This window comes from Amphiprion ocellaris, chromosome 4 (assembly GCF_022539595.1).
Source record: "Amphiprion ocellaris isolate individual 3 ecotype Okinawa chromosome 4, ASM2253959v1, whole genome shotgun sequence".
In the NCBI taxonomy this organism is placed as follows: domain Eukaryota; kingdom Metazoa; phylum Chordata; class Actinopteri; family Pomacentridae; genus Amphiprion; species Amphiprion ocellaris.
Window position 1 is genome coordinate 8,044,425 of NC_072769.1, and position 23,598 is coordinate 8,068,022.

The following is a 23,598-nucleotide window of genomic DNA, read 5'->3' on the forward strand; positions in this document are numbered from 1 at the left end:
GAAAGTGGTTATATTGGAACGAATGCTTACTTGTTCACACATTCTGTTACAACAGCTCACCTGTTCCTTCCATACTGACAGGAGCAATCCCCTCATTACTACTGGCTCTGCTTCTGACACTAAACCACATTTCAAAAATGCTCATAATTCTCAGCACAAATCTCCCCTTTTTATGAAGCCTTTTGATCAGTTCAGGTCAGTTTCATTAATGTAGTGCTGGATCATGTAGCATCTCAGGGCACTTTTCATGCAGAGCAGGTCTACATTATACTTTATTATAATAATTCTAATAATATTCACTCAATGACCAATCCTAACTTCCCACTCTGGACTTGTGGGCTCATGGCTGCTGCTTGGTGCTGGATCTTTCTTCTGACTCTGAGAGGCTACAAGACAAAGATTCCCAGTTATGTGGTCGCATCATACTGTTATTTAAATTATATGCTATAAACACAGTAGTGCAGATAATAATCATATGATGCAGTGCAAATGCTGTTCATGGTGCAAAAAAAGTGCAATTTAATTTAATTTAATTTAATTTAATTTAATTTAATTTAAATGTGTGCATGTATGTTTTTATAGGTTAAGATAAGCCTTTATTAATTCCAGTGCTACAGCAGCAAAGGGGCTGGTGCAAAAAACTTTTATATTTCCCAAACTTGTGAATTTTGATGTGTGATGGCAGAAAAGGAATTGCTGCAAAAATGTATGGACCTCAGCAGAAAAATACTAAACAAACAAGAAATATACATACAGAGCAATTTGTTGTTATTTTACATATTTGCCTTGTTTTGTTAAATCCCCGATAACCAGTAAAACCACCAAAAAAGCCCTAATTGGCAGGTTCATGTTAACCACTTAAAAAAGGCCAAAACTTTAATACTCCACATTAAAAAAATTTATTTTTAAAAATGGTAATTCTTTCTTTTACAACGTTTGACCTTATGTATGTACTTTTTAATTTAAAAAAAATCAGTTTACAGATATTTGCCATTATGTGAAAAGAAAAATTAATATTGGTCAAAACCATAAGTAATAAATTTTAAGCTGAAGTTATCAGACCACGTGTCCATTCCATTTATTCTCCTATACTGAATTTGAGCTTTATAATTACTGAGTATATTACTGGGTTTCTGATGCTCTCTGCAGGCTCATGCTTTGAGAGGCTTTTATTTTGAACTGGGGGCCCTCTGGTTGGAGCTCAGGTTGTTTCCGTTTATGTCTGAGTGTTGAGCTGGTAAACCTTCTGAGTGCGTCACTGAACGCCCCTCAGACCGGGTTTGTGGGAGGAGCATCGTGGTCATCTTTCACCTATTAAACCACAGAGGCATACAGATAAGATTGTTGAAACTAAAGAGGAAAACTGAGGTGAAACGGATGTTATTCTGCAGCTTACATTCTTGATTCTAACCTAATTATTTACTAGACAAAAACTAAGAAACTCTGAAGAGATGTTGCCATTTAAATGATATTTCCCAGGACTGATAGCATGCATGGTGTTTTTTTTTTTATGCCTTCAGTTCTTAACCAAAATCTATAAAAGAGCTTATCTATAGATAACACTTATCTGAGAGTTATTTCCTCGGCTAACCTTGTTCAGGTGGAAATCAACTGAGTGGCTCCACATGAGGGAAGCTGTCTGCGTTGAGCTGCTGAAGATCAGCACAAGAAGCAGCTCAGACGGGCTTATCCAGGGTGATATCCAACACTCCACCACCCACTCAGCCCCCATTCATCTGCACTATCTGGGGCAGTCACCTGAGTCTCAGGGCTAATCAGCAACAGTCCACACTACACAGGCTGAGCTTTAACGCCGCTAAACTCACATCAGTTCATCTGCTTCTACCCTGCACGTTTGACACAATACACTCAGTAAAAATGAGCTCCACCGACCTTTTAAACAATTGTCTCAATACCAGGTTGTGTTATCAGATTTTTTTTAAAGCATTTATTGCTGGAAACACATCACCCACGAGTATTTTTATTGCCTCCTGAGACTTTACATACACAAATACCCAATTTTTTAAGTCTTAACTGTTCCAGGTTGTGAGAAAACAAGGAAAGACAAACAGAAATTTCAATTAAAAATTGAGATAAGCAACATTTTACATACATTTCCCCTCAACCAGGCCATTCCACATCACAACAAAAACATGTGCAATCATAGAAAATCAAATATTCATGATGCATTTAATCATTTTTAAGACTAATTACAACATTTCAAATAAATCATTCCCTTTTAGTTTATCCCCAACACATTTTCAATGACTTTAAAATTGCATTTGAGGTTGCTATTTGGGTCAAAGAGCACACAAGAAATTCTACATTTTCTCATTTCAGAGAACTGTCCAGTCTGAAAATGTTTCTAATAGTGAATTCTAACATTAAGCTGAGCTGAGTTTCATTTAGGTGCACCAGTTCCTGCGTCAAGCAAAGACATTGTTAGTTACAACTGTGCTTCTTCTATTTTACACAGTACATTTACTAAATATATTCTGTACCACTGTAGTTTTAAAGTCTCCAACAAAATCTGCCCATTCACACCTTAATCTCACTGCTCATCCACACTGTCCTGAAGTGTTTCCATTCACAGTACTTCATCACAAAACTGTACTGGAGTCATATTCAACATCACTAATGAGAAAACTACAACAACAGCGACAACTTGTCAGTGTAGTATTTAAAAAATGGTTTATCTGTTCAACAGATACAGTGAGGTGCAAAAGTCTGAGTATATACTACCAGGAAACAAAGTTGTTTGAGTAAATTGTATTTTCTCAAATAACAAAATTACCTACAATGTACAATAATAGAACAGTAAGGAAAACTGGCTATTTGTTTGCAAATCCTGTTAAATATTACACTTCAGTTCCATATGCGCATTCATCGAATATTTAACATGTATGTAATGGCTTTTAGATTTTCATAAGTGATAAAAATCATTTCTAGGTAGTTTCCTACAGACTATTGACCTTTACTGAGTAAAAAGCACAAACAGCCCATGATATTATAGACCTTGAAACACAGTAAAATATACATGATTAATAAGACAAACATAAAAAGTCTCTGCAGTCCTGAGTTGGTGAATACAGTACGTTTGATACTGGTCGATTTTGGACGCATATTACCAACATGTTGTATCAATTCATTATATTATTAAAATGATGCAGTCAGAGAAAAACCTGTCCTCTTCCTATGAAGTATGGCACTCAGTCTGATCATGTTTAAGAAACTACACAGAATCACATTAATAAAAGTGAGATTGGAAATAAGAGTCCAACTCGATAACATTTGTTCTCCTATCTGAAGCCACGCCTGAGTGATGGGTAGTGAGTGAAAAGTTCTCTTGATAAAATGAGGACGTATGTGAACATGTCGTGCTCTGGGTTCGTGTGTTTCTCAGTAATGAGGTTCACAGTCTTCCACGAGGCTGTCTGTGATGTAGTTGGCTTTCAGCAGCTCCTGGTAATAATCTTTCTCCACTTTTGTGTTGACGGTCCAGGCGACAACCTCCACCCCTCTCTGGGCCCAGTACTGCACATAGTCCCTGCAGACAGCACACACAAACAGTGGTACTCTGGTGTGAACAGAACGTTAAGGAGCTTTTAAAGCAAATAACCCGACGCGTAGATAATCAAGAATCTACTCAGAACATCTCAGCAGATCTTGTAAAATTTAATAAAACAAAACCCCAGGATGGAACAAAAAAGACTGTGATGTCCTTAACTCCTTCAGGCCGGATTTTTTCTGCTGAGACATTTTTGCCAAGTCTTTTGCTTTAGTATTTTTACATGTCTATTACAATGGACACCACGACTGAATGGCCATGAAATGTCATTAAAAAACAGGATACGTTTTTAACATGTGGTAGTGGATGTCTGCATGTGTTTACGTGTGTGTGTGTGTGTGTGTGTCTGTGTGCAGGTCTGAACATGAACAAATTTACATGTGTATGACTTTGAGTAACAAAATCAAGACATCGGTTTTGATGTCTTTGTCAGTACAATATCATGAACCCACTGCCGTGCTTTTTTAACATAGTAGACTCCTTGTAGCAACTGATCACACAAACAACTGGGACAGACAGCAGCTTGTGGATACTTTTATCTGTTCACTCATTTTCGATGAGCGGCCTCGAAGCAGTTTCTGTGGCACAACGTACAGATGGATGTTGCATTTGTCATAAATTGTTTTTCATCTGGTGGTCTCTCTCTTATCATAATTACTCCACCAAGGAAGCGGAACCTTGGTGGAGTTATGTGATGATCTGCATATGTTTGTCTGTCTGCTTGTTCGCAACATTACTCAAAAAAACCACACACAAGGACCGACTGATTAGATTTGGCAGTGATGCAGTTTATAGTCTGGATCCACGGATTTGTTGAAGATTTCTGTATCATTGCGAGATAGCAGCACTGTAACTGTGACTACAAGTGAACGCTACGTCAGCTGCCTGCTGACGATCACAGGATTGCGATCCTACTACAAATTGACCGTTGCGGATTTATCAGGACTTATCCATCGGAAATGATACAACAATGTGAGCAGCCTTGGTGGAGTACTGTGCTCTCTGAGAGCTTTTTTTGTTTGGCATGTGGTCAAGTGTTGGCTAATATCATCCAACGCCTGATATCCACTGGAATGGACACTTTAAAAAAGTCCTGTTCTTTAAAGTTACAAAAATATATTCAGAATAACTTAGTATATCATCACTTTGGATTGTTAGGCTATAATCAACATAAATGAATGTTTATGAGGGGGAAAAAAAGGTGTTTACTCCTCCTGTAAAGCATTAGAGACATGCTTGTCTTGTCTGATGTCTGCAGCTTTCTCCACTGTGATTGGATCATCAGGAGCCAATTAGTCACAAAGCATTATTCAAACTATTATCCAAAATCACAGATTTTTATTGGTCTAGACCCAAAAATATGTCATGTCCATTCCAGTGGACGCAGGGTCTTGGCATCTACAGTGTTGTGTTTTTTTAGGGTTTGTTAAGTGCACATTCTGAACCACAAAAAGTGATAAAAGTTCTTTTAAAGTCTTTTACATCTTGACTTCAGATCGTAACTACAATGAAACTCACGGTGAGACGAAGTTCTTCTGTATGAGGAAGGCCGAGACCCCACAGAGCTTCCACAACACATTATGGTGCGCCCAGTCCAACACAATGTCCATTAGTGTCATCCAATGGTGTTTCCATAGCGACGGGAATCGTGGGGTGCCGTCTCCGAGCCGACTCAGGCTCCACGGCCGGTGGGTCAGCGCTGTCACCACTTCTGGGTCACTCTGTCTCATCTGGTTTTGGGGTTGAAGACAAAGTGTTGGTGACTAAGCCACAACAATAACACACAGGAGGAATGTGAGCAAACATTTTAGTTAATTAAAGCAGCAGAATCTGTTTTTTTTTTTTAGATAATGTCGTGATTAAAGTGTGACAAATGCTCATGTTGTGTCAGAACCTTTTTTTGTTCTTATTCCAGTTTTTCTGAAACAAAACAAACTTCTTCATTTTTGGAATGTTTTGCTCAAAATTTCTGAAGAACTTTATGTCTCTGCATGCGAAAAAATTTAAAAGTGGAAGTTCTACTGTGACAATTTTAGCTGTATATCAGCTTTGGTCTGCTTGTCAGAGTATCCCAGCCTACAGAACCATTGTGTGGTGAACGTAAATGAGAAGCAGAGCTGAAACACTGGGAGTTGTGTGGTTAGACAAAGAATGTGTGCTCTTATTGTTTGACCAATTCTAATATGGTATTTGCAAAGACATCTTCTGAGTGTGTAATGACTGCTGCAAAGTAAAACAGACTGAAGTGACACAAGTAAAAGGAAAAAAAATGGAAGTTTAGTTCATGGTAAAAGTTCATTGTATATTGTTGATGCAAGGAAAATATAAGCAAGTTGACCTGAACAAACTATTTATTTGGGTGTTTTTTTGCTGCAATGTATGCAGGTTGACTAACAGAAAAAAAGCTAAACTAACCCTCTTTATTTGTGTAATTTGCTTGTTTGTATTTCCAACTGTCTTGTACTTTACATTGCTAGCGTTCTTCTTTGTCTTTCAGACACAAATACAATTCAATGAAAAAGCCTACAGTAACAGTGTGTAAACTGACTCTGTTGAGCTACAGTACACTGACAGTACACTTCACAGCTCCCTCTTACCCTGTAGATGACTTTGGGTTCGAAGGAGCAGACAATGCTGCTGTTGTAGAGGATCGGATGTTTCTTATACAAGTCCTTAAGAGCTGCAGCTGCCTGGGTGGGGAGGAGAAACACATAGTTAATGGAGGGTCAGTCAGCTGTTTACACACTGTGCGACACTTCATGTTTTTATTCGTGGGGGTCCTGTCTGACCACTTGGTGGGAACCAGCAGCTGCGTATGTAAAGACACACAGCTGCAGAGCCTCAACTCTGAAACAATAACCACCACAGCAGCTCTGCATTCCTCACTGATGTAAAAATGCGCTCACTCGTCAAGTGGCAAAAATCTTCTGAAAATGCAGAATGAAATGGTAAAAGTGCTGCTGTTTAACTGGTCACTGAGTGAATGACCTAACTGCACCTCTAAGCTGGGAGACTGCTGTTTCTGGCTCAGTTTGGATTCAAATGAAACAGACAATAAACTTCCTCAGATAGATCATTTCAAGAAACGTCTAGTAATGATGCAAAATGTTGTCAAACAAACAAAACATTACGTGTCTGCGGTAACGTCCTCAGTGTGAGAAGCTGAAGTGTGTGTCTGTGTGTGTTTCAGGGGTTTGTTTGAGTAGAAAGTGAACTGAAACGTGTTCTGGACAACTCATTATTTGCTGAGTAATTGTGACTTACTGATAATGATAATGCATACCACTAAGATTGACTAATAATTAAACCACGAGTGTTTTGTTTATGTAACGCACAAGTTTCTAGAATTAAAAGTTACATCTCCGGCATAACAGCAACCAGGATGTTTGGTTGATTTTCCTCTGCAGTATTGTAATGCACTGTTGTGGAACCTTTAGAACGTAACACAAAACTAAAGCATCAATTAAAGGAAATAGTTTCCATTCTATCAATTAATACAGCACTAGAACTTCTAAACAACTCTGTCAAACCGGTGCAGATATATTGTTGTCATTTTGTACAAAAAGCACTTCTATTAAACAACAAAGTATAAATGATGGATTGCACATCATCAAGTGTATGTTTGTTTGTTAGTTTTGTCTTCACCTCATCTGGATGACCTTTGACATCAAAGTAGATGGTGAGCTGCAGTTTGATGCATTCCTCCACCGCCTCCTCCAGAGTTGGGATCTTCTCTCCAGCAAACTTGTCCCTGGTGACGAAGGAAACAAGTGAGGCTCACGTGCATGACGAGCCTTTTTCTGTTTTTCCTCAGTATAAATGATAAAATGCCTGTGATTAATGTATATAGGCCCCTTGCATCTGCCATATTCTCAGTCTAGACATTGGAGATTTTGTGGGTAAGGTTTGACAGCATAATAAAACTATGGCACCTTTACAATTGCAGTATAATCCCATACAAATCAGACATGCAAATAAACTGTCTTTATACTTAAATGATTTCTAAACACGACATGTCATTTTCCATAAGATTCTTTGTTCGTGCAGCAGATGACCACACTACACATTAGTACACATTAGTACTTACAAAACACTCAAATGTTGAAGAGTTTCATATCTCTTACAGGTTCTTCCTCTTGTACCTTTTCTAATGTACGCACATAAAGGAAAATTTTAATTCATCTCATAATTTCACTGATAAAGGTTAGACGTTCTAAAACTATTAAATCTTCTCACTTTGTGCCAATTTTCCAGATAGTGTCCGAGTGTGTTGATTTTCAAGGATTATTTTGAACCTTTCTTTCTTTTTTAGGTCTTCAAGAGGAGCTGCTTTTAGAAACTCTTCTTTTGTCTCACCTGTATCACCAACTGCCTCTTTCTACAGAGGCACAGCAGTCTGCCTCTCTACTTTCTGCACAACTTCTTAGCAGTATTATATTTATATTCTGTGCTTTAAATGTTTTCTTGCAGACCCTTTCCACATGTATTTATAAAACAATCTACTGAGCATCCCCAGCAGATGTACCTACTGATATATTCTGTCCCAGGCTATTCTACCATATACAGAAATTACAATGATCTGGTCTACTCCAAGATAATCAAACATTAGTCACAAACCAATAAAATATAATTTCGCCCAAAGTATTTAACATTTTCAAATACCAACCAGTCCAGAAAGTACACGACACATTCTTCCTGCTGTCATACCTCCAAGGCTTTGACAAGTTTGTCATTAAGAAAGAGATTGCTTCTCTCTGATCCCTTTATTTAAATAGTATTTTTTTATACTGTGTCTGCGTTCTTGCATCTACACTACCAGTCAAAAGTTTGGACACACTGTCACGGCCACAGCTTAAGGCTGTGGTAGTGCTTCCTCCTCCGGTCCTGCTCTCTCTCTCTCCTAGGTGTGTGTTGGTGAAGCTGGCGGCAGGTGTGGCGCATCTTAATCAGCAGACGAGCTGCAGGTGGAGCTGAGTGATTGGTCTTTGGGCGTCTCCATAAAGGTAGACTGTACCTGTCATTCCAAGCTGGACTGTTGTCTAATCTCCAGTCAGTACTGGGAGTAGAACTGTCTTTGCCACCAGCCTAGAGTTTCTAGTAATTCTGTTTTCTGTGTTCAGTAAACTGATTCCTGCCTGCTGAGTTGCCTGGGTTCCTTCATCTGCTGGTTCTCCGCTCTGCCACGGATTCTGCTTCCTTCTCCGGAGGATCTCCACCTGTCGCCAGCTTTAACCTGGGAACATCGGATTACACCTCGAAAGATGACCTTCTCTGGAAACACCTACCATGACCGGGTTCTACTGATACCAACTTACCAAGCACATGGCGAACACCTGGAGGGAGAGTTCTGGATGACGTCAAACCAAAAGGACTGTTCTCAGCTCATCAGCTAAGTCTCCAAGCCCTAGTATCACCAGACTCTTTGTATTGTTAATACGTCAAATTAAATAATTAGTGTTCCATATTTAACTTAATGTATTTAATGCATTGCATAAGATATTTTTAGTCTGGGGTTTCAGCTCATAATTACTGGTAGTCTAGGCTGGGTTAGTTTTGTATTTTCAGTTGTTTCCCTACCTTGGTGTTACCATACGTGGGTTAACCTTAGTTTCAGTTTCTATGTTCATGTAGTTATTCCTCCCTACCTCTAGATGGGTTTTTTGTTTTTTAGTTTTAGTAGCAGTTTAGTTCTTCTGTATCAAAGATTCTAGTTCCGGTTCCTGTATAAGGTTTGTTGTTGTGAATAAAGCATTGTTAAAACGTTTACACTGGTGCTGTTTCATTTCCTGCTCCTGAGCCTTTTTGAATCTGCCGTAACACACACCTTCTCATTCAATTCTTGTTTTATTTGTATAATTTTCTACGTTGTAGATTAATACAGAAGGTTAACACTTTTTTGTTACAACATAATTCCATATGTATTCTTTCATAGTTTTGATGTCTTCGGTATTAATCTACAATGTAAAAAATAATTAAATAAAAATCCCTGAATGAGAAGGTGTGACTGGTAGTGTATGTGTTTATGACTTCACAAAGAAGAAATTTAGAAATAGAAATTTAGAAACTTGTCAGATCTATTATTTTTATCATAACTTTAAGACTCACGTACCTCAGTATAAGAATACTATTTTTGTTTTGTAATATATTCTTCTTTTCCTCACAAAACTACTTTTAAAAAAAATACCTTATGTCAGTTTTTTTTGGAGGTGTTTGTAACAGATCTTAAATGGATGTGTTTTAGGAGAACCTTTTGGCTTATTTGTGTTTTTTGTTGATGCTACTACATTGACCAGTGTTTTTTTTTTTTTTTTAAGGTTGTTGTTTCACTGTCTGTTAACGTTCATGTTATTGTGTCTGAAGACAAAATGATACATCTCATCTCTGCATCTCAAGCAGCCTATCCTCAGATTAATGTTTTAAAACAAACAAGGAATATGAACTGGTTCTGACATGTCAACTGCATATCCAAAACTCACCCAAGCAACACCATTATGTGACCAACAAAGATAGGTTATTGACTCATTTTGTACCTTAAAAAACACTCTACAACCATGTAACTTCAATTTCATCTTTTCTTTATGGTGTGTTTTCTCAGCATCCTTATTTCTACTTCAATAGAATGCCATTGTCATAGCTCTGTAATACATTTATTCCTGGTGCTTTTAAAGCCTGACCGTGACAAAAAAAATATGTCTGGCAAAAGAATTTTGAATATAGTTATATCTTCTCCGATCTTATCTTTAACTGGTGGAAAAGGCACAAAAATATTGTCTAGTTGCTACTTCAGTTTAAACATACCAGCACCCAATCAATCTGCAAATACATGTATCATGTTAAATCCTAAACATCTCTGTGGGCCTTGTATGTGGATCCCTTGCTGCCTCCTTACCTGAGTCGATGTTTGGCTGCTGCATCCAGTTTACGCAACTGGGAAAACGTCATCTGGCTGAGTGGCCCTGACCCGTTTGTGGTCCGATCCACAGTGTCATCGTGCATCAGTATCGGGACGCCATCTGCTGAGAATTCAAGGTCCAGTTCCACGCCAGTCGCACCATTTTTACTGGCCTGTAGCAGATCAGACAAAAATGTTTTTCATTGACGGACTGTTGTTAGTGGTAGCCATAAATCTTTCAAGTTTTGATGTCATACTGCACTATTTTTATTCTGAAGGTGTTTCAACTTTTTACCTGAATTTAAAACAGATTTAAGAAAACTACTGCAAAATGAAGTGCCACATTACAACGGAAACAGAATTAAAATTAGACTGTTAACACACCAAAAAACTGGTTGGGCCACTGTGTCAGCCATTATAATCCCATTGCAGAAATAGCAACATGAGACTGTTTTGGCTTACAACTGTCAGAAAGCTTATCCAGAAACAGCATCTCTATTACAAAGTTTCACCACTAGCAAGCACCAACATATTTTTGTTTAAACTGTACCAATCAGTGCATTCAGACGGATCTGATGCTGTTTATCATGACTGTGGCCACACTTTGATCCAGTTCCAATGTACAAAATGGTCAGGTGTGGCTGGCTGACTTGTCAACAATCACACAAAAGAAGCAGTGCTGACAAGCTAACATTTGATAAGCTAACATTACTGCAACAACCTGTAGGTTTTTATCTCTGGCTTTCATGTGCACACAAACAGACTTAACACTTGGCTGAGCTCTGATCACAGTGGGAGCATAACCACTTCTAAATGTGGTCTGGATGACTGGATCACAGTTCGTTACTGGTGAAAAGTTTGTTTAGTTTTATTTTTCTTACCTTGATAACAAGTCTACATTGTGCTTTTTATATGCTAGAAGTTCTATCATTGGCAAAAAGGCAGTCAGTGCCATGGTAGAGCATTTTCACTGAAAAACAGCACATCGATTCAGACCTCCATGATTTCATGCAAAACAAACCTAAGGAACTAAAACTGTAAACTTGCAGTTTGGAGCTTTTTATATCGTCATTCTTCTTCAGAATAGGTTTCTTACTTGAGCATGTATTGCTGAATTACTCAAATATTACAGCTTTGAATTGTGCAGCGGTGACGCAGAGTTACATCTAAGTCATTTTATGGAAAAAAGGGATTATTTTCATGGACAAAAAAAAATCTAAATATCTAACTTTGACACATACAGATGAATTTTTATGGGCTTAATCAATGTCAGGTGGGGGAATTTAACATGCAATTACCTTTGTCCAGGCAATATACTGATTACATGTTTATACCATGGTAATAGTGGTCACAATGAATGATTAAATTGTTTGTGTCTGTAGATTCTCAATCATCCAGGTCATGGTAAACCTTGGAGCTTCACTAGAAGGCAACAGGACTTCTCGTTTTGGTTCTTGAAGACGTTTCACCTCCTATCGAAGAGGTGAACTGAAGAAGGCTTGGATAAGAGGTGATACTGCTGCTCTTGGGATTCATTTTTGAGTTGACCTTTTGCAAAAAAGAGGATAAACTCTAACATTGGTCAGGCAATGTGGTGTATGAATTTTCCACTGCTATGGATACTAATGCTCAATAAATGGCAGTGTGGATAAGGTGTGCTTCTGCAGTCTTGGCTGCATAGTGTCTTCATATAGAGGAAAATCCTGTTGTCCAGAGTTTTACTTCCCTTTTTATGGTGCAAACTTGACTCCAGAACTGTGCCAATGTTTTTCATTATTGTCAGGCAGGAAAATAGAACATATTTCAACCTCGAGTGGTGGTTTGTCCTCTAAAACACTGTTAACCTTTAAGTGCGAAGCCTCAAATTTTTCCAACTCTCCTTCTCCTCTCACCTCCCGGATAGCTGCCATCGTGTTCTCCGGTGCGTCGTGCCCACCGCCCCGGTGAGCGACCACCGACACCTTGCCGGAGCCCGCGGTTCCCTTGGCCGGGTGCAGAACCTGGAGGGCTCGGCTAACTGGCACCTGGGGGAACCGGAACATGGTTAGAAAGAGGTAGACGGAAGCGGTGAAGACGGTTGTCCACACCGGGCTGCGGGTCCCCAGCAGGACCACCACGAAGACAAGCGAGTACAAGCTGACTTCGTCTCCCAGCTGCAGCATTGTTGTCCTCTTTTTTAGTCCTCCTGACTTCGAGTGTGTCCGAGGAAAGAAAAAATAGCAGCTGTCAGCAAAACCAACGTCGCCTGTCAGTTTAAAGGTTTAAGTTCGACACGGTCATGCTCCGCCCGGCTATGATACATCATTAGCTATTGAAATAAATCAACAAAACCCTTAGCTCACATAAAATATCTACACAGTTTCATTTAAACACATATAAAGCAATTATTTACAGCTCCCCGCAAGGGGGCACACGACAAAACCCAAACATATATTTATATGCTTAAAAAAAATAGCATCATATTAGCACATCCGGGTCAGAGTGAGGTTGCTTCCTGTTAGCATCCAGCTAGCTACTCATGGTGTTGCCTTTGGTTATCTGTTTCTGTGTTTCTCTATTTACTTTGTCTGTCAGCGGTCATGGTGAGCTTCTTTATTTTTTCTCAAACTCTCATAATGCTTTTACAGTTCTACAAATGACCACAAAGATGTGAAACGTTCATTTTAGCAACTTAGGCTAGATACTGCTTTGCTAGGTTTGTATTGGCAGCTCAGTCAGGGCACCCAGTTTGGAGGTTAATCTGTACACTGGACAAAAACAAACACAGCACGCACATAATCTCCTTTTGTGAATTAGAGGATAAAGTTAAATATGTAGTTTGTTATGGCTTGGAAAAGGGATACATTAAGCCAATTGTGCGCAAAAGTTTTTACAGTTGTTCAGCTGAGTAAATTCACAGAATCAGGTGTTACTTTAAAGAACAATAATCATATAGTGTGACCAGTACGCAGACACTCCTAGGAGCGGTGACTATGAAAGGTGATGATAAAATGCAGCATTTTCAAATGACACGATTCCACAGATGTCGAGAGAAAGATGATGACAGGCTGTTGGTATGCCAGATACTTGAATGTCCACAATTTGTCATCTAAGAATTTGTATTATCCATCAGGCTGCAAGCAGCAGTTTACTGCTTGAGGAGTGCACCTGAATTAAAGATCTGTAACACAGTTACATAATGCAAAATGTAGGTCCACCCTTGATGATGCTTGTAATATATTAAGTGTCCAAAATAATAGAAATGTCTGTGCAGTGTAATGTAATGCATTGCAGTAACTCTTTTACTTATTGGGAGTTGTACTGATGTTATTGCATTGCTTTGTGTAGTTCGTTATAATTTTTGTGCTTAATTGTTTATGCATCCATAACATGTCAGAAGAAGGTAAAAATCACAATTTCACAGAGCCCAAATTATATATTTTCCCACACACAGTCCAAATCCCAAATAATTCAGTTTACTCTGACAGAGGACAAACATGATTATTGTAGTTTTGGGTTCTTTTGTATTTTTTCACCTAATTAATTATTCTTCAAATTGTTTCGCTCTAAAGAATTGTCCAATTTCACTATTGATGCTGTTTTTTTACAGATCAGGGCGGTGCTGCTGCGCAGGTTAACCTCCCATGTGTTATCCTGTACGAGAGGATCACGTCTGCCCACAGGTCGGATATCTTATGGTTTGCAGCCTCTATCACCAGGTCATACACCAGTCCAACACACCTTCCATGGACCCCAAATACCTAAAATCACAGGCTTGGCCAGATACTCAGACTTGTCCGCTCAGAAGTACACAATGATTTACACCCTGCCTCACATAAAGCTCCTCAGAGCCGTATCCAGGCTGAAACTGCTCCAAACTGCGATCACCGTGGTCATCTTGCCCCCAGTGTACGTTCTCTATTTCCAGGGAGAAGTCCCTTTCTTTCTTGTCAGCTACACAACAGGGATAGCGCTGTTTGCTGGTGTCATGCTCTACACTGCCAGTCACTTCTTCAGGAGGGTTGTGGGAATGATGTACCTTGACCCGTCCCAGAACACGCTCAAAGTGTCCCATCTGACCTTCTGGGGCAAGCGCCACGATTTCTTCCTGCCCGTGTCGGATGTCATGACCATCGGGGATGCAGGGGACGCTGCAAATGAAACCATATTGAAACTTAGGAGATACAGCAGTCCACAGACTTTGTATTTCTCTACTCATTTTGGACGTGTGGTGGACCCACAGGGGTTTGAGAAAGTATTTGGAAGTTTAAAATGATTATTTGTCAAACTGTAAAGACTGTCTCCTTAGTCTCCTAAATATTATGATTAACATATCGGATGTTGTGATCTGATTTCCATGAAATACAAAGCTAGAAGATTATACGCTGGAAGACTGTCGCTTTAATCATTTCTGACTGATAAAAATTAAATGTTAGACAGATATTTAAATGTTACTGATCTGCTGCGTTTGCCATAAATCACTGGATGAGTTAGTTTTTTAATGACACTTGTGATTGTACAGTAGGAATGCACATTTGAAGGCCTCAGCAGGACTGTGGCCTTTAGAGTAAAATATGCAAAGGAACTAGTGTTTGCAGTAATATGCTAAGATTACTGTTGTCTGGTAACCAGTAATTTTAATGTGTGAAGCTGGAAATAAGTGAATTAAAACCTAAAATCTTCATCCTACAAGTGTCCTAATATTTTTAAATGCCGTAATAGTCTTATTGCATATTACAATAACGACTAACAACATGTTTGACGACAAAAGTACACTACAGAAAATATTCTCCAGTGCTAGGGACTCAGCAGGAAAATGGGAGAATTATATTGTCACACGCCAGATAAAAACTCATTTAGGATTTTGCTTGTTTTTACATTGAACAACATGACTATTGTCAGATTGCCTGTCAGAACCTTTTACCAAATCAAATATTACATATTATGTGTATGCATAAGTTTTTATCAGATACACTCGAAGTCTCAACAAATGCGAGCAAGATGCAGTTCAAAATAACACTGAAGCATCATAATCTTGGAATTAGAAAGCATTCTGTAGTGGAAAGTCATTGTATTAGAGATAATGGAGAAACATTGCTGTCACAGGATAAAAGTAGAAAAGTACTGAAGTTCGTGAAACTAAGTTTCTTTTTGAGTGAAACTAAGTTTTGTCAGCCTGCCTCCATGGGCAGACTCGCTCTGACATCTTGTATGTCACGGTGACTGTTTCCTCTGCTGCAGAAAAAAGATTGTTGCACTTTATAGGAAAACCAATTAACGATCCTGACTGTATGCTGTTTATTCATTAGTTCAAACCTCCACAACAATCCATTACAGAGAAAATTCTGGTTTGTTCTTTAAACATGTGGAAGAAGAGAAATTCTCAGAGTATTAAAACTGGAGTGTGGAATTTGTGCATATTGTATAAACTAATGTCCATTAAAATTTAGCTCATTGCTAGACAAGTTCATACAATGCTGATTAGGCCTATCAGCTATGGTGGCGGTATGTTTTATGTCAACCAGCAATGATTGGTTTGCCAGAGCTGAAGAGGGAAGCAACTGTAACAATAGAGATGGAGCAGGCTACAGCAACTATGAGTACAGCAGAGAAACTCAGGAAGTGTTTAACAAAAGTTCCTGATGCTCCAGAGGAAACTTAAACTGGGTGTTCAGAGAAAGGAGTACAATAAAACAACGAAAAAAAAGCAATGTACGGCAAGGTGTACATCTTGAGTACGTGTCAACCGTGTTTATTTTGTCACTGTTTTTGAAAGAAAAAAGGGGGGGGGGGACTAAATACACAGCAATTCTAAATAAAAGAGCAACTCTACAACGTCAAGTTCTAAATTACAAGTATAGAGTAGTAAACAGGTGTATACAACAGGATACTGGATGTCTTTAATGCAATACTGTAAGCTAGTATTTGTACCTGTCTAACAAATGTGGAAGCAAGCAAGTCAGTCAGATGATAAATATTACTGGAGAGGCTGAAAAAGATGAAACAATAATCACATTAGGTTAGAGCAATATGAGTTCAACAACACTGAATATAACATGCCGAAACAATATCACACCGCTGAAGTGCTTGCTTAATCATTTCAATTGAACATAACCTAAGTAAACAAATCTGTGGAAAACTGTGTTTTAGAGATTAAATAGATTTATTATTATTTTTGAAATGCTAGTATGCTATTGCAAAATACTGCTGCTGTATAATAGTTTTATTGATTTGCAGGAATTTATATTAGCAAACGGAAATAATCAGACATCAGTTAGGCTTAATGTGACCTGGAAGTAGGTGATTACGTCTGTCCATGCCCCACTTTTTTATGTCAGTTGTTCAGAACCTGTAAATACATCAGGTGCCCCACTTGCCTGTCTGATCCAGCTTTACACTTTCCTTCATGTTACCTGAGAGAGTGAGAACGAGCTGCTGGCTCTCTGAGGAGAAGTTGTGAGAGAAAACATAGACATGATAAATACAGCTGTATTGTACCTTGGTGAGTCTGCAGCAGGAATCATTAAGTAGGCTTGGTGACTGACAGCTTTCTGGATGGAGTTGTAGACTGTGTTGGAGGCAGTAAACCTGAGCAGGAAAGAGCCTCCTGGGTACTGTGGTTTAATAGAACAGCTGACTGTGAAGCCTCAGACTCCGTTAAAGGGCGTAGAGATGAATATCACTGGCTGAAACAGCAAATCTGTAAAGATACAGTAAGACGACATATTGTCCAACTAATGCTGAGCGGTATCATCAACCAGAATGTCTCTGAAATAACATCAGAGAACATATTACCAAGAAAATCCTGATTACTAAGATAAAGAACTATCTGTTCTCAGATGAAGCAGTGATGACCAGGGTATATCTATAGTGCCAGTTTCTGTGGTGAATAACTGTAAAGATCAGCATCTTGGTTGATGTCGCTGTTGCCTGGGCAGACAATTTCAGTGCTGTATGAGGAGTGCCAGGGCCTCAATGAAAAAGACTCTCTCAACGCTAATCCCAACTGAACTCTGAATTACGTGATCTACCACATAGTTTTCTGCAGAAGGCTTTAATTTAGCTGAAACAGCAAAGCCGCATTTCAGCTGTGGACACACTAAACCTTCAGAGATTCATGTTTAATTCTTCACTTTCCAAACAATCTAACACAAGGTCCATTTAGGCCCAGATGGTTTGTTACGCAGAGCCTCTTATGATCTTGAAAATCTCACAAGAATTCAGCTGCCTTGCAAAGTAACTATTTCATGTCCTTTTTATTGTGTTTTGTCGTATCAAATAGCTTTCATACAGAGATAGGTTTTGCCCAGTTATCAGGAAAGTGATAACACATACACAGAAACACACACGCACGCACACACACACACACACACGCACGCACATATATTTACACACTACCATATGTATTTATTTAATATTGTGGTAACACTCATCAGTTTGCAGATACCAACTACAACTTTAATGCAACTTTGACAGAAAATGATAGACATAATGCTAACTTTTGAAGACTCATTTTATTATGCCCCACTATCCTCAAGGAACAGAACTATTATTTGTATAGACATAAAATGCAAGTTTAATTTGAAAGATGTCTGAGTTTAAATTTAATCATTGTTTACTGACAAAATGTACAAAAATTTGCACAACATATCTTTAGACAGCTGCACACATTCAACAAATTCACTGTTATATTGCATACATTCAACTAATGATATTTTAATCACATAGAAGAATGTGCATTTAAACTTTCTTTATGAGACAGTGTCTCTAAACCTTGTATACTCAATAAAACATCACACATAGTGCATGCATAATGAAGTGGACTTTAATTGTCACACGACAACTGAATAATGGAATAATGGCTCCTTCACTGCTATTAGCAGTTTTATAAGAATAGATCTATATCTCCCACAGAGTGGAAATAATTAGAGAAAATAAGATTCAACACTTCTGAATGTCCACAAACAATTGCAACATGCATGTGGCAGAAAACATTTAAAAAATGTTCAGTTTCTGATTTGCATCAGATTGTACCCGTCAGACTGAAGAGACAAAGTGTGCAGAATGCCGCCGTGTCCTCGACTCTTTGTTCAGATGTGATTATCAGCAGATCGAGGATATCAGAGCTCAAATAAAGTACCAGGCAGCAAATCCGGCGAGGACGGCCACCCAGGCTGCCAGAGCCACCTGACAGGGTGGATGTCTGAGAAGCATCATGGCTAACTGGCAAGCATAGGTGGGATTTCCACTGGCAGCTGAGGTGAGGGATGGAGAGTATGTGAAAAGATGAAGTGAAAGTATGAGAACGGACAAAGCAAGAAGACTGAATTCATCAGAAACAGTTAATATGCTCAACTTCAACCTCAAGAGGTAGACTCCATCACTGCTCCATTAAAGGTGCATAAAAGAAAGGATTTCTTACCCATTTTAGCTGCATAGTAAGGGCATTTGTTGATATCACCTCCCTCCATGATCTCTGCATGACTGTGTCCAAAACCTGCATCCTGGACTTCCTCTTTGGTGGACTTTCCAATTTCTTCGAGCTCTGTGAAGACCTGTTTTCAGAATAAAAGCATTTTTTGTCATACCTTTATCTTTTCCCTCTAAACAATTCGTCCACTTGCCAACCGTTAATTGCACTCTGTTCCTTTATCATGATGATTTCTGTCATCAGGTCACTCCCAGCATGTCCCCCTGCTCCCTCACCATCATGTTGAAGCCAAAGGCCCGATTGGACTCGTCCACAAGCCTCTCTTTGGTCTCAGAATCCAGCTCCAGCTCGTTCATCCTGCTTCGGTATAGCTGCTTGAAGCCCTTGTGACTGTGGATTCCCTCGAACTGGTAGAAGTTGAGACCCTCTCCGGTTGAAGGGAGCTTCAGAGCCCTCTGAGCCACTTTCTTGAGGATCTGTCCCCCTGAGAGGTCACCCATGTAGCGGGTGTAGGAGTGGGCCACCAACAACACTGGGTCCTTCTCCCCCACCTCGTGGATGCGGTCTACATACGGCTTGGTGCCTGCAGTGAGGCTGATCTGTGAGAGAGAACACAGCGATGGGCTTTCCAGTTGGCACAAAACTTGAGATTTGAATATGAAAGAAGACTGGAAAGCTTGTTTTGGATCCAAGAAAGCAATGTAGAATTTTGATTAAAGACCACTTTTTTGTGAAGGAGATAACTATGATAATACCTTAGTAAAAACATTTTGTGTGCACACGTTTGGTGTTAAACATTATCATTAGTCATCACACTAGTTCATTTCAGTGGTGGTTTAAGAGCCACCTATCGTGAAAAGGCGGCCATGTCTGAAGTTCCACCTTGCAACCTTGAATTCTTGAGTGCTTCTGCTCACCTGGCTCTCCCAGTCCTCGCCATAGAAATACTCGAGGTCCCGGCCCAGGGCCTCACGCCGGTGCACTTCTGTAGGGAAATAGATCGGAGCGATGAGAGGATGATCTTTGTTCTTCTCAATCTCCTCCTCCATGGCCGAGTAGACAAAGTACAGAGCTTCTGTGCCTTTCTGAAAACAAAGGAAGAAGGAGATAAAAGTGAGAAACACACTAAACATTAACTAGAAAGTCTGAGGCAGTCACACGTTACATATTGGATTGTGGTTTTAATGGTCTCAACAGCTGAAGTTTTTGCAAATTTTTTGGGCCGTACTGGGTCTGATCAAGCATTACAGTCAAGGCAAAGCATAAATTCAGATTGTATCACGCTAAAATTTTAGTTACTGTTCAAGGCTGACTTATTTATGCTCTCTGTTGTCGGTAATAAGTAGGTAAAACATCATCTGGATGAACAGGAGCCCCTGTGTCTGATGCTGTGTCTGACGCCTATAAAGATCCAACTGCAGTAATTTCTATGAAGCTCCTCCATGCATCTATGTTTATTTATGGCATAGTTTTTCACCAAACAACACCACTACACCAGATCTGCCATACATCCATTCCATCCCCTCCTAATTCCATTGATTCACACATCTCATTTGCTTCATTTTTTTGCCTTTATTAAGTAAATATTTGCAGAATAAGATAAGACAAAATAAGATAAAACTTTATTAATCCCGAATGACATTCCTGTTTGCCAGATATTTCTCAGAAAAAACAAATGACAAAACATAAGAAATGCAGTGCTTAAAAAGTAAAAAACAATAGGATATAAGTACGATACATTGCTGTATATGTCATGCATATAGCCAAACATGTCAATTTAACCAGGCTAAAGGATTATACTGTGCCTGGTCAAACTCATAACTCTGCTTGCTAGAATGGACAGCATATTAGACTGGCACCTCTCAAGGCAGGTGCCATATGGATTTGCTCATTTTCACTGTCTAACTGTGCATATGTTTGGTTCGGGTTAAACATGCTTGCGAACCAGTGCCTTGGAGTTACTGTTGTGTTTGTGGCAACAACCAGAGTGAGGTGTATTGGATGTGTTTACTGTTAATTTACTTCTTTAAAAATATATCCTACTCTACTGACAGTTGTTTTCACTGTCCTCTTTACAAGTTAGATTTATTGAGAAACCCGATAGCCCAGCAGTCAGGAGGCATACCACATGGGTACAAATGCCAGCCGGCATGAGTCTAACCACGTGCCATTTCCCTGCTCTGTTTTCCCATATTTCATGTCTGTCTCTACTGTGACTATCAAATAAATGCAAAACAAAAAAAAAACCTAAGAAAAAAAGAAGACGAATCATGATGTATGACACCGATGCAAGATACTACCTTGAACAGCTCTCTCTGTATGCGGCCTCTGAGGAAATCCTTAACAAACTGGCAGTTCTCTGCTTTCTCGTGGGACTCCTTGGTCCCCTCAGCTAACAGCTCGGACAGGTCGGTTGGACTTGGTGGAACAGACAGTGAGAGGAAACAGGACAGAAATGAGCACTTAACTATTTTAAATTATTCCTACAACGTGCCAGTTTCGGAACAAACCGCTGATCATCCCCTCCATACCTAAGGACATCTTCATCGTCATCCACGACAATCCTTGCCCCTCCTTTTGTCACACCATTGGGTACAGGCTCTGATGTTAACTTGGTTTCCATCTTGCTGGTTGTCTCAGCGTTTTTACCTTTTGACGGCAAGAGAGAGATAAAGACATAATAATCAAGTGAATGTAAACAGATGTTGAATTACAAGTTTTATTGTTGTTATACTGAACTGCAAGACAGCAATACAATGAAATTTGGTGCTCCCTGAGAAAGACAAAAAGTCAATAAAGACAGTCTATAAAAGGACTTTTTTCAGAAAAGATTACGATAGGACATTTCAAAACCTAAAAGTACATTTTAAAAGTTATAAATGTGATGATAAAAGAATAAAATTAGCATAAGACAGCATGACAGAGCAAGTTGTGGTAGTGCGAAACAAACAAAACATTACATAGAATGTCTGATATAGTGCCTATGTGTTTAAATTTATGTAGTTAGAATTTTATAACTAAATTTCCTTCCTGTTTAAAACCTAAAGTCTATAAAAAGACAGTAAAAAATCAAAAAAGACTGTCTATTAAAGGACATTTTCAAAAAAGATTTCAATAGGACGTTTTGAAGCTTAAAAATGTTATGATAAAAGAATAAAACTGATAACTTGAAAATGTGGGAAGCACAAAATATTTATGCCAGATTCGCTTGTAACACTGAAAAAAGTAGAAAATTAAAACATTAGATTATTATTAGATTATTAAAATAAATTATTTCATTTTTAAAAAATAATTGCTGGTGATATATCATTTCTACTTTTTCACATGGCACTTGTTAGAAATCAAACTGTCTTTATGTAAGTATAGCTTATTCAGCTGTTGTTAAGGTTGCATAGCACGTGCACACAGCAGTGATTTATAATTTATGTATAAAAAACTTATTGGACCAACAATAATAAGTTTAACCCTAAAAATATTTTCCTTATAACGCTAGCATTTCACAGTTTTTAAACGTATTTTGACTAAACACTGCACACAGGCATAGAGTTGACATTTGAAGGGGACAGTTACAAAACTGACACAGCACGCCGTCTGTTATATAAGTAGCTACAGTTACAAGTTTTTGGACAGACCTTCCTTCACAAATTCGCTCTTTGTCTGGGTGAACACAAACACACAACACGTATAACTGTCGCGTTTTGGGGAAAATGTGAATGAAAAGCTTGTTTACCTTGTTTACAGCGCTGCTTTCGCTGCTCGTGTCAAGACTGCAGGCGAACAGGGGGCGTTGCTCCTATGGCAACCAACCAATCAGAGGCTTCGCTGATTGGCTACGCTGCAAAGGCTAAACCAATCATTTGTCTCATCGCGGAAAAGAGACGGAAGCAAATGCGAATGGGGATTCATCCTTTGATTTTCATAGAAAATTTTTTGTTTGATTGTTTATGTGGGTTTTTTTTTAAGTTGCATGGAGCAAAATGAGGATTTAATATTAATTACAACAATTTTATTTATGTGTAAAATACTTTTCAACACACTTGTTATCTGCAAAAAGATAATGGTTGTTTTGGCAGCTTTGGAATGCAGGCCTGTAATTATCCTGAATATACTAGTAGGGTTAGGGATACTAACAGTTCCTAACTTCGTTTAGATCCTATTTTGTTGAAGTTGTGTTCCTTAAAGCAAATTGCTATTTTTTTTTACTTTTTTGTTTTTTAGTGAAACCCTACCTGCACACATACTCTTTGTTCCTCATGTAGTTACTGATCTGTGTGGAGCTCATTTCAGTTGAAGTCAAGTTGTTTTAGTGCCAGTTCACAACATAAATCATCTTAAGGTACATTACATATTAAGGTCAAGACCTTACAATATCATGTTATTGGTGGGCAGCAGTTAGCCAGAGTTGTTCTTTGCGCATTTGTGTCGTTTTACTTTTTTCTTATGTGACTTTATTGCCTTAGAATCATCATCATCAACATTTATCACACACATTTTTAATTTAATATTTTCACTCACTCTTCTATTAGGCATTTTATTCTAATGTTAAGTAATTTTGTTTTATCTTATCTTACAGAGGGAAACCCGACAAATCAACTAGTTCCCTTTGAGCAGCTCTTTGGCAATAGAGAGAAGGAAAAAAAATCTCTTTTAATAGGAAGAAATTTCCAGCAGAACCAGGCTCAAGGAGGATGAGGGAGAAAATGAAAAAATAAAGGAACACACGAGAAC

General features: G+C 38.7%; 3 protein-coding genes across 3 annotated transcripts; 1 reads left to right on the forward strand and 2 right to left on the reverse strand.

Moving 5' to 3' along the window:
• Window positions 1–1,965: 1,965 nt before the first annotated feature.
• Window positions 1,966–12,871, reverse strand: gde1 (glycerophosphodiester phosphodiesterase 1). Its single transcript, XM_023272364.3, has 6 exons — window positions 12,353–12,871; window positions 10,458–10,633; window positions 7,214–7,319; window positions 6,166–6,258; window positions 5,087–5,298; window positions 1,966–3,547 (listed from the first exon to the last, which is right to left on the reverse strand). Exons 1-6 carry the CDS (start codon window positions 12,620–12,622, stop codon window positions 3,400–3,402), a joined length of 1,005 nt encoding a protein of 334 aa, XP_023128132.1. The 5' UTR covers window positions 12,623–12,871; the 3' UTR covers window positions 1,966–3,399.
• Window positions 12,872–12,916: 45 nt separating this feature from the next.
• Window positions 12,917–15,123, forward strand: tmem186 (transmembrane protein 186). The gene is made up of 2 exons (XM_023272390.3): window positions 12,917–13,042; window positions 14,050–15,123. The coding sequence occupies exons 1-2, from the start codon at window positions 13,040–13,042 to the stop codon at window positions 14,713–14,715; spliced, it is 669 nt and encodes a 222-aa protein (XP_023128158.2). The 5' UTR covers window positions 12,917–13,039; the 3' UTR covers window positions 14,716–15,123.
• Window positions 15,124–17,934: 2,811 nt separating this feature from the next.
• Window positions 17,935–22,669, reverse strand: hmox2a (heme oxygenase 2a). Its single transcript, XM_023272361.3, has 7 exons — window positions 22,601–22,669; window positions 21,402–21,519; window positions 21,171–21,288; window positions 19,788–19,955; window positions 19,146–19,469; window positions 18,862–18,994; window positions 17,935–18,694 (listed from the first exon to the last, which is right to left on the reverse strand). Exons 2-7 carry the CDS (start codon window positions 21,491–21,493, stop codon window positions 18,567–18,569), a joined length of 963 nt encoding a protein of 320 aa, XP_023128129.2. The 5' UTR covers window positions 21,494–21,519; window positions 22,601–22,669; the 3' UTR covers window positions 17,935–18,566.
• Window positions 22,670–23,598: the final 929 nt, after the last annotated feature.

Excerpts from the sequence above, each read along its gene's own strand:
- gde1 (XM_023272364.3), bottom strand. The coding sequence starts at position 12,622 with ATGCTGCAGCTGGGAGACGAAGTCAGCTTGTACTCGCTTGTCTTCGTG. Across the intron at positions 6,259-7,213 it reads TCAAAGGTCATCCAGATGAG|GCAGCTGCAGCTCTTAAGGA; the intron begins GTGAAGACAAAA and ends CTCCCCACCCAG. Across the intron at positions 5,299-6,165 it reads AACCCAAAGTCATCTACAGG|ATGAGACAGAGTGACCCAGA; the intron begins GTAAGAGGGAGC and ends CCCCAAAACCAG.
- hmox2a (XM_023272361.3), bottom strand. The coding sequence starts at position 21,493 with ATGGAAACCAAGTTAACATCAGAGCCTGTACCCAATGGTGTGACAAAA. Across the intron at positions 21,289-21,401 it reads GACGATGAAGATGTCCTTAG|TCCAACCGACCTGTCCGAGC; the intron begins GTATGGAGGGGA and ends TGTTCCACCAAG. Across the intron at positions 18,695-18,861 it reads TTACTATGCAGCTAAAATGG|CTGCCAGTGGAAATCCCACC; the intron begins GTAAGAAATCCT and ends CCCTCACCTCAG.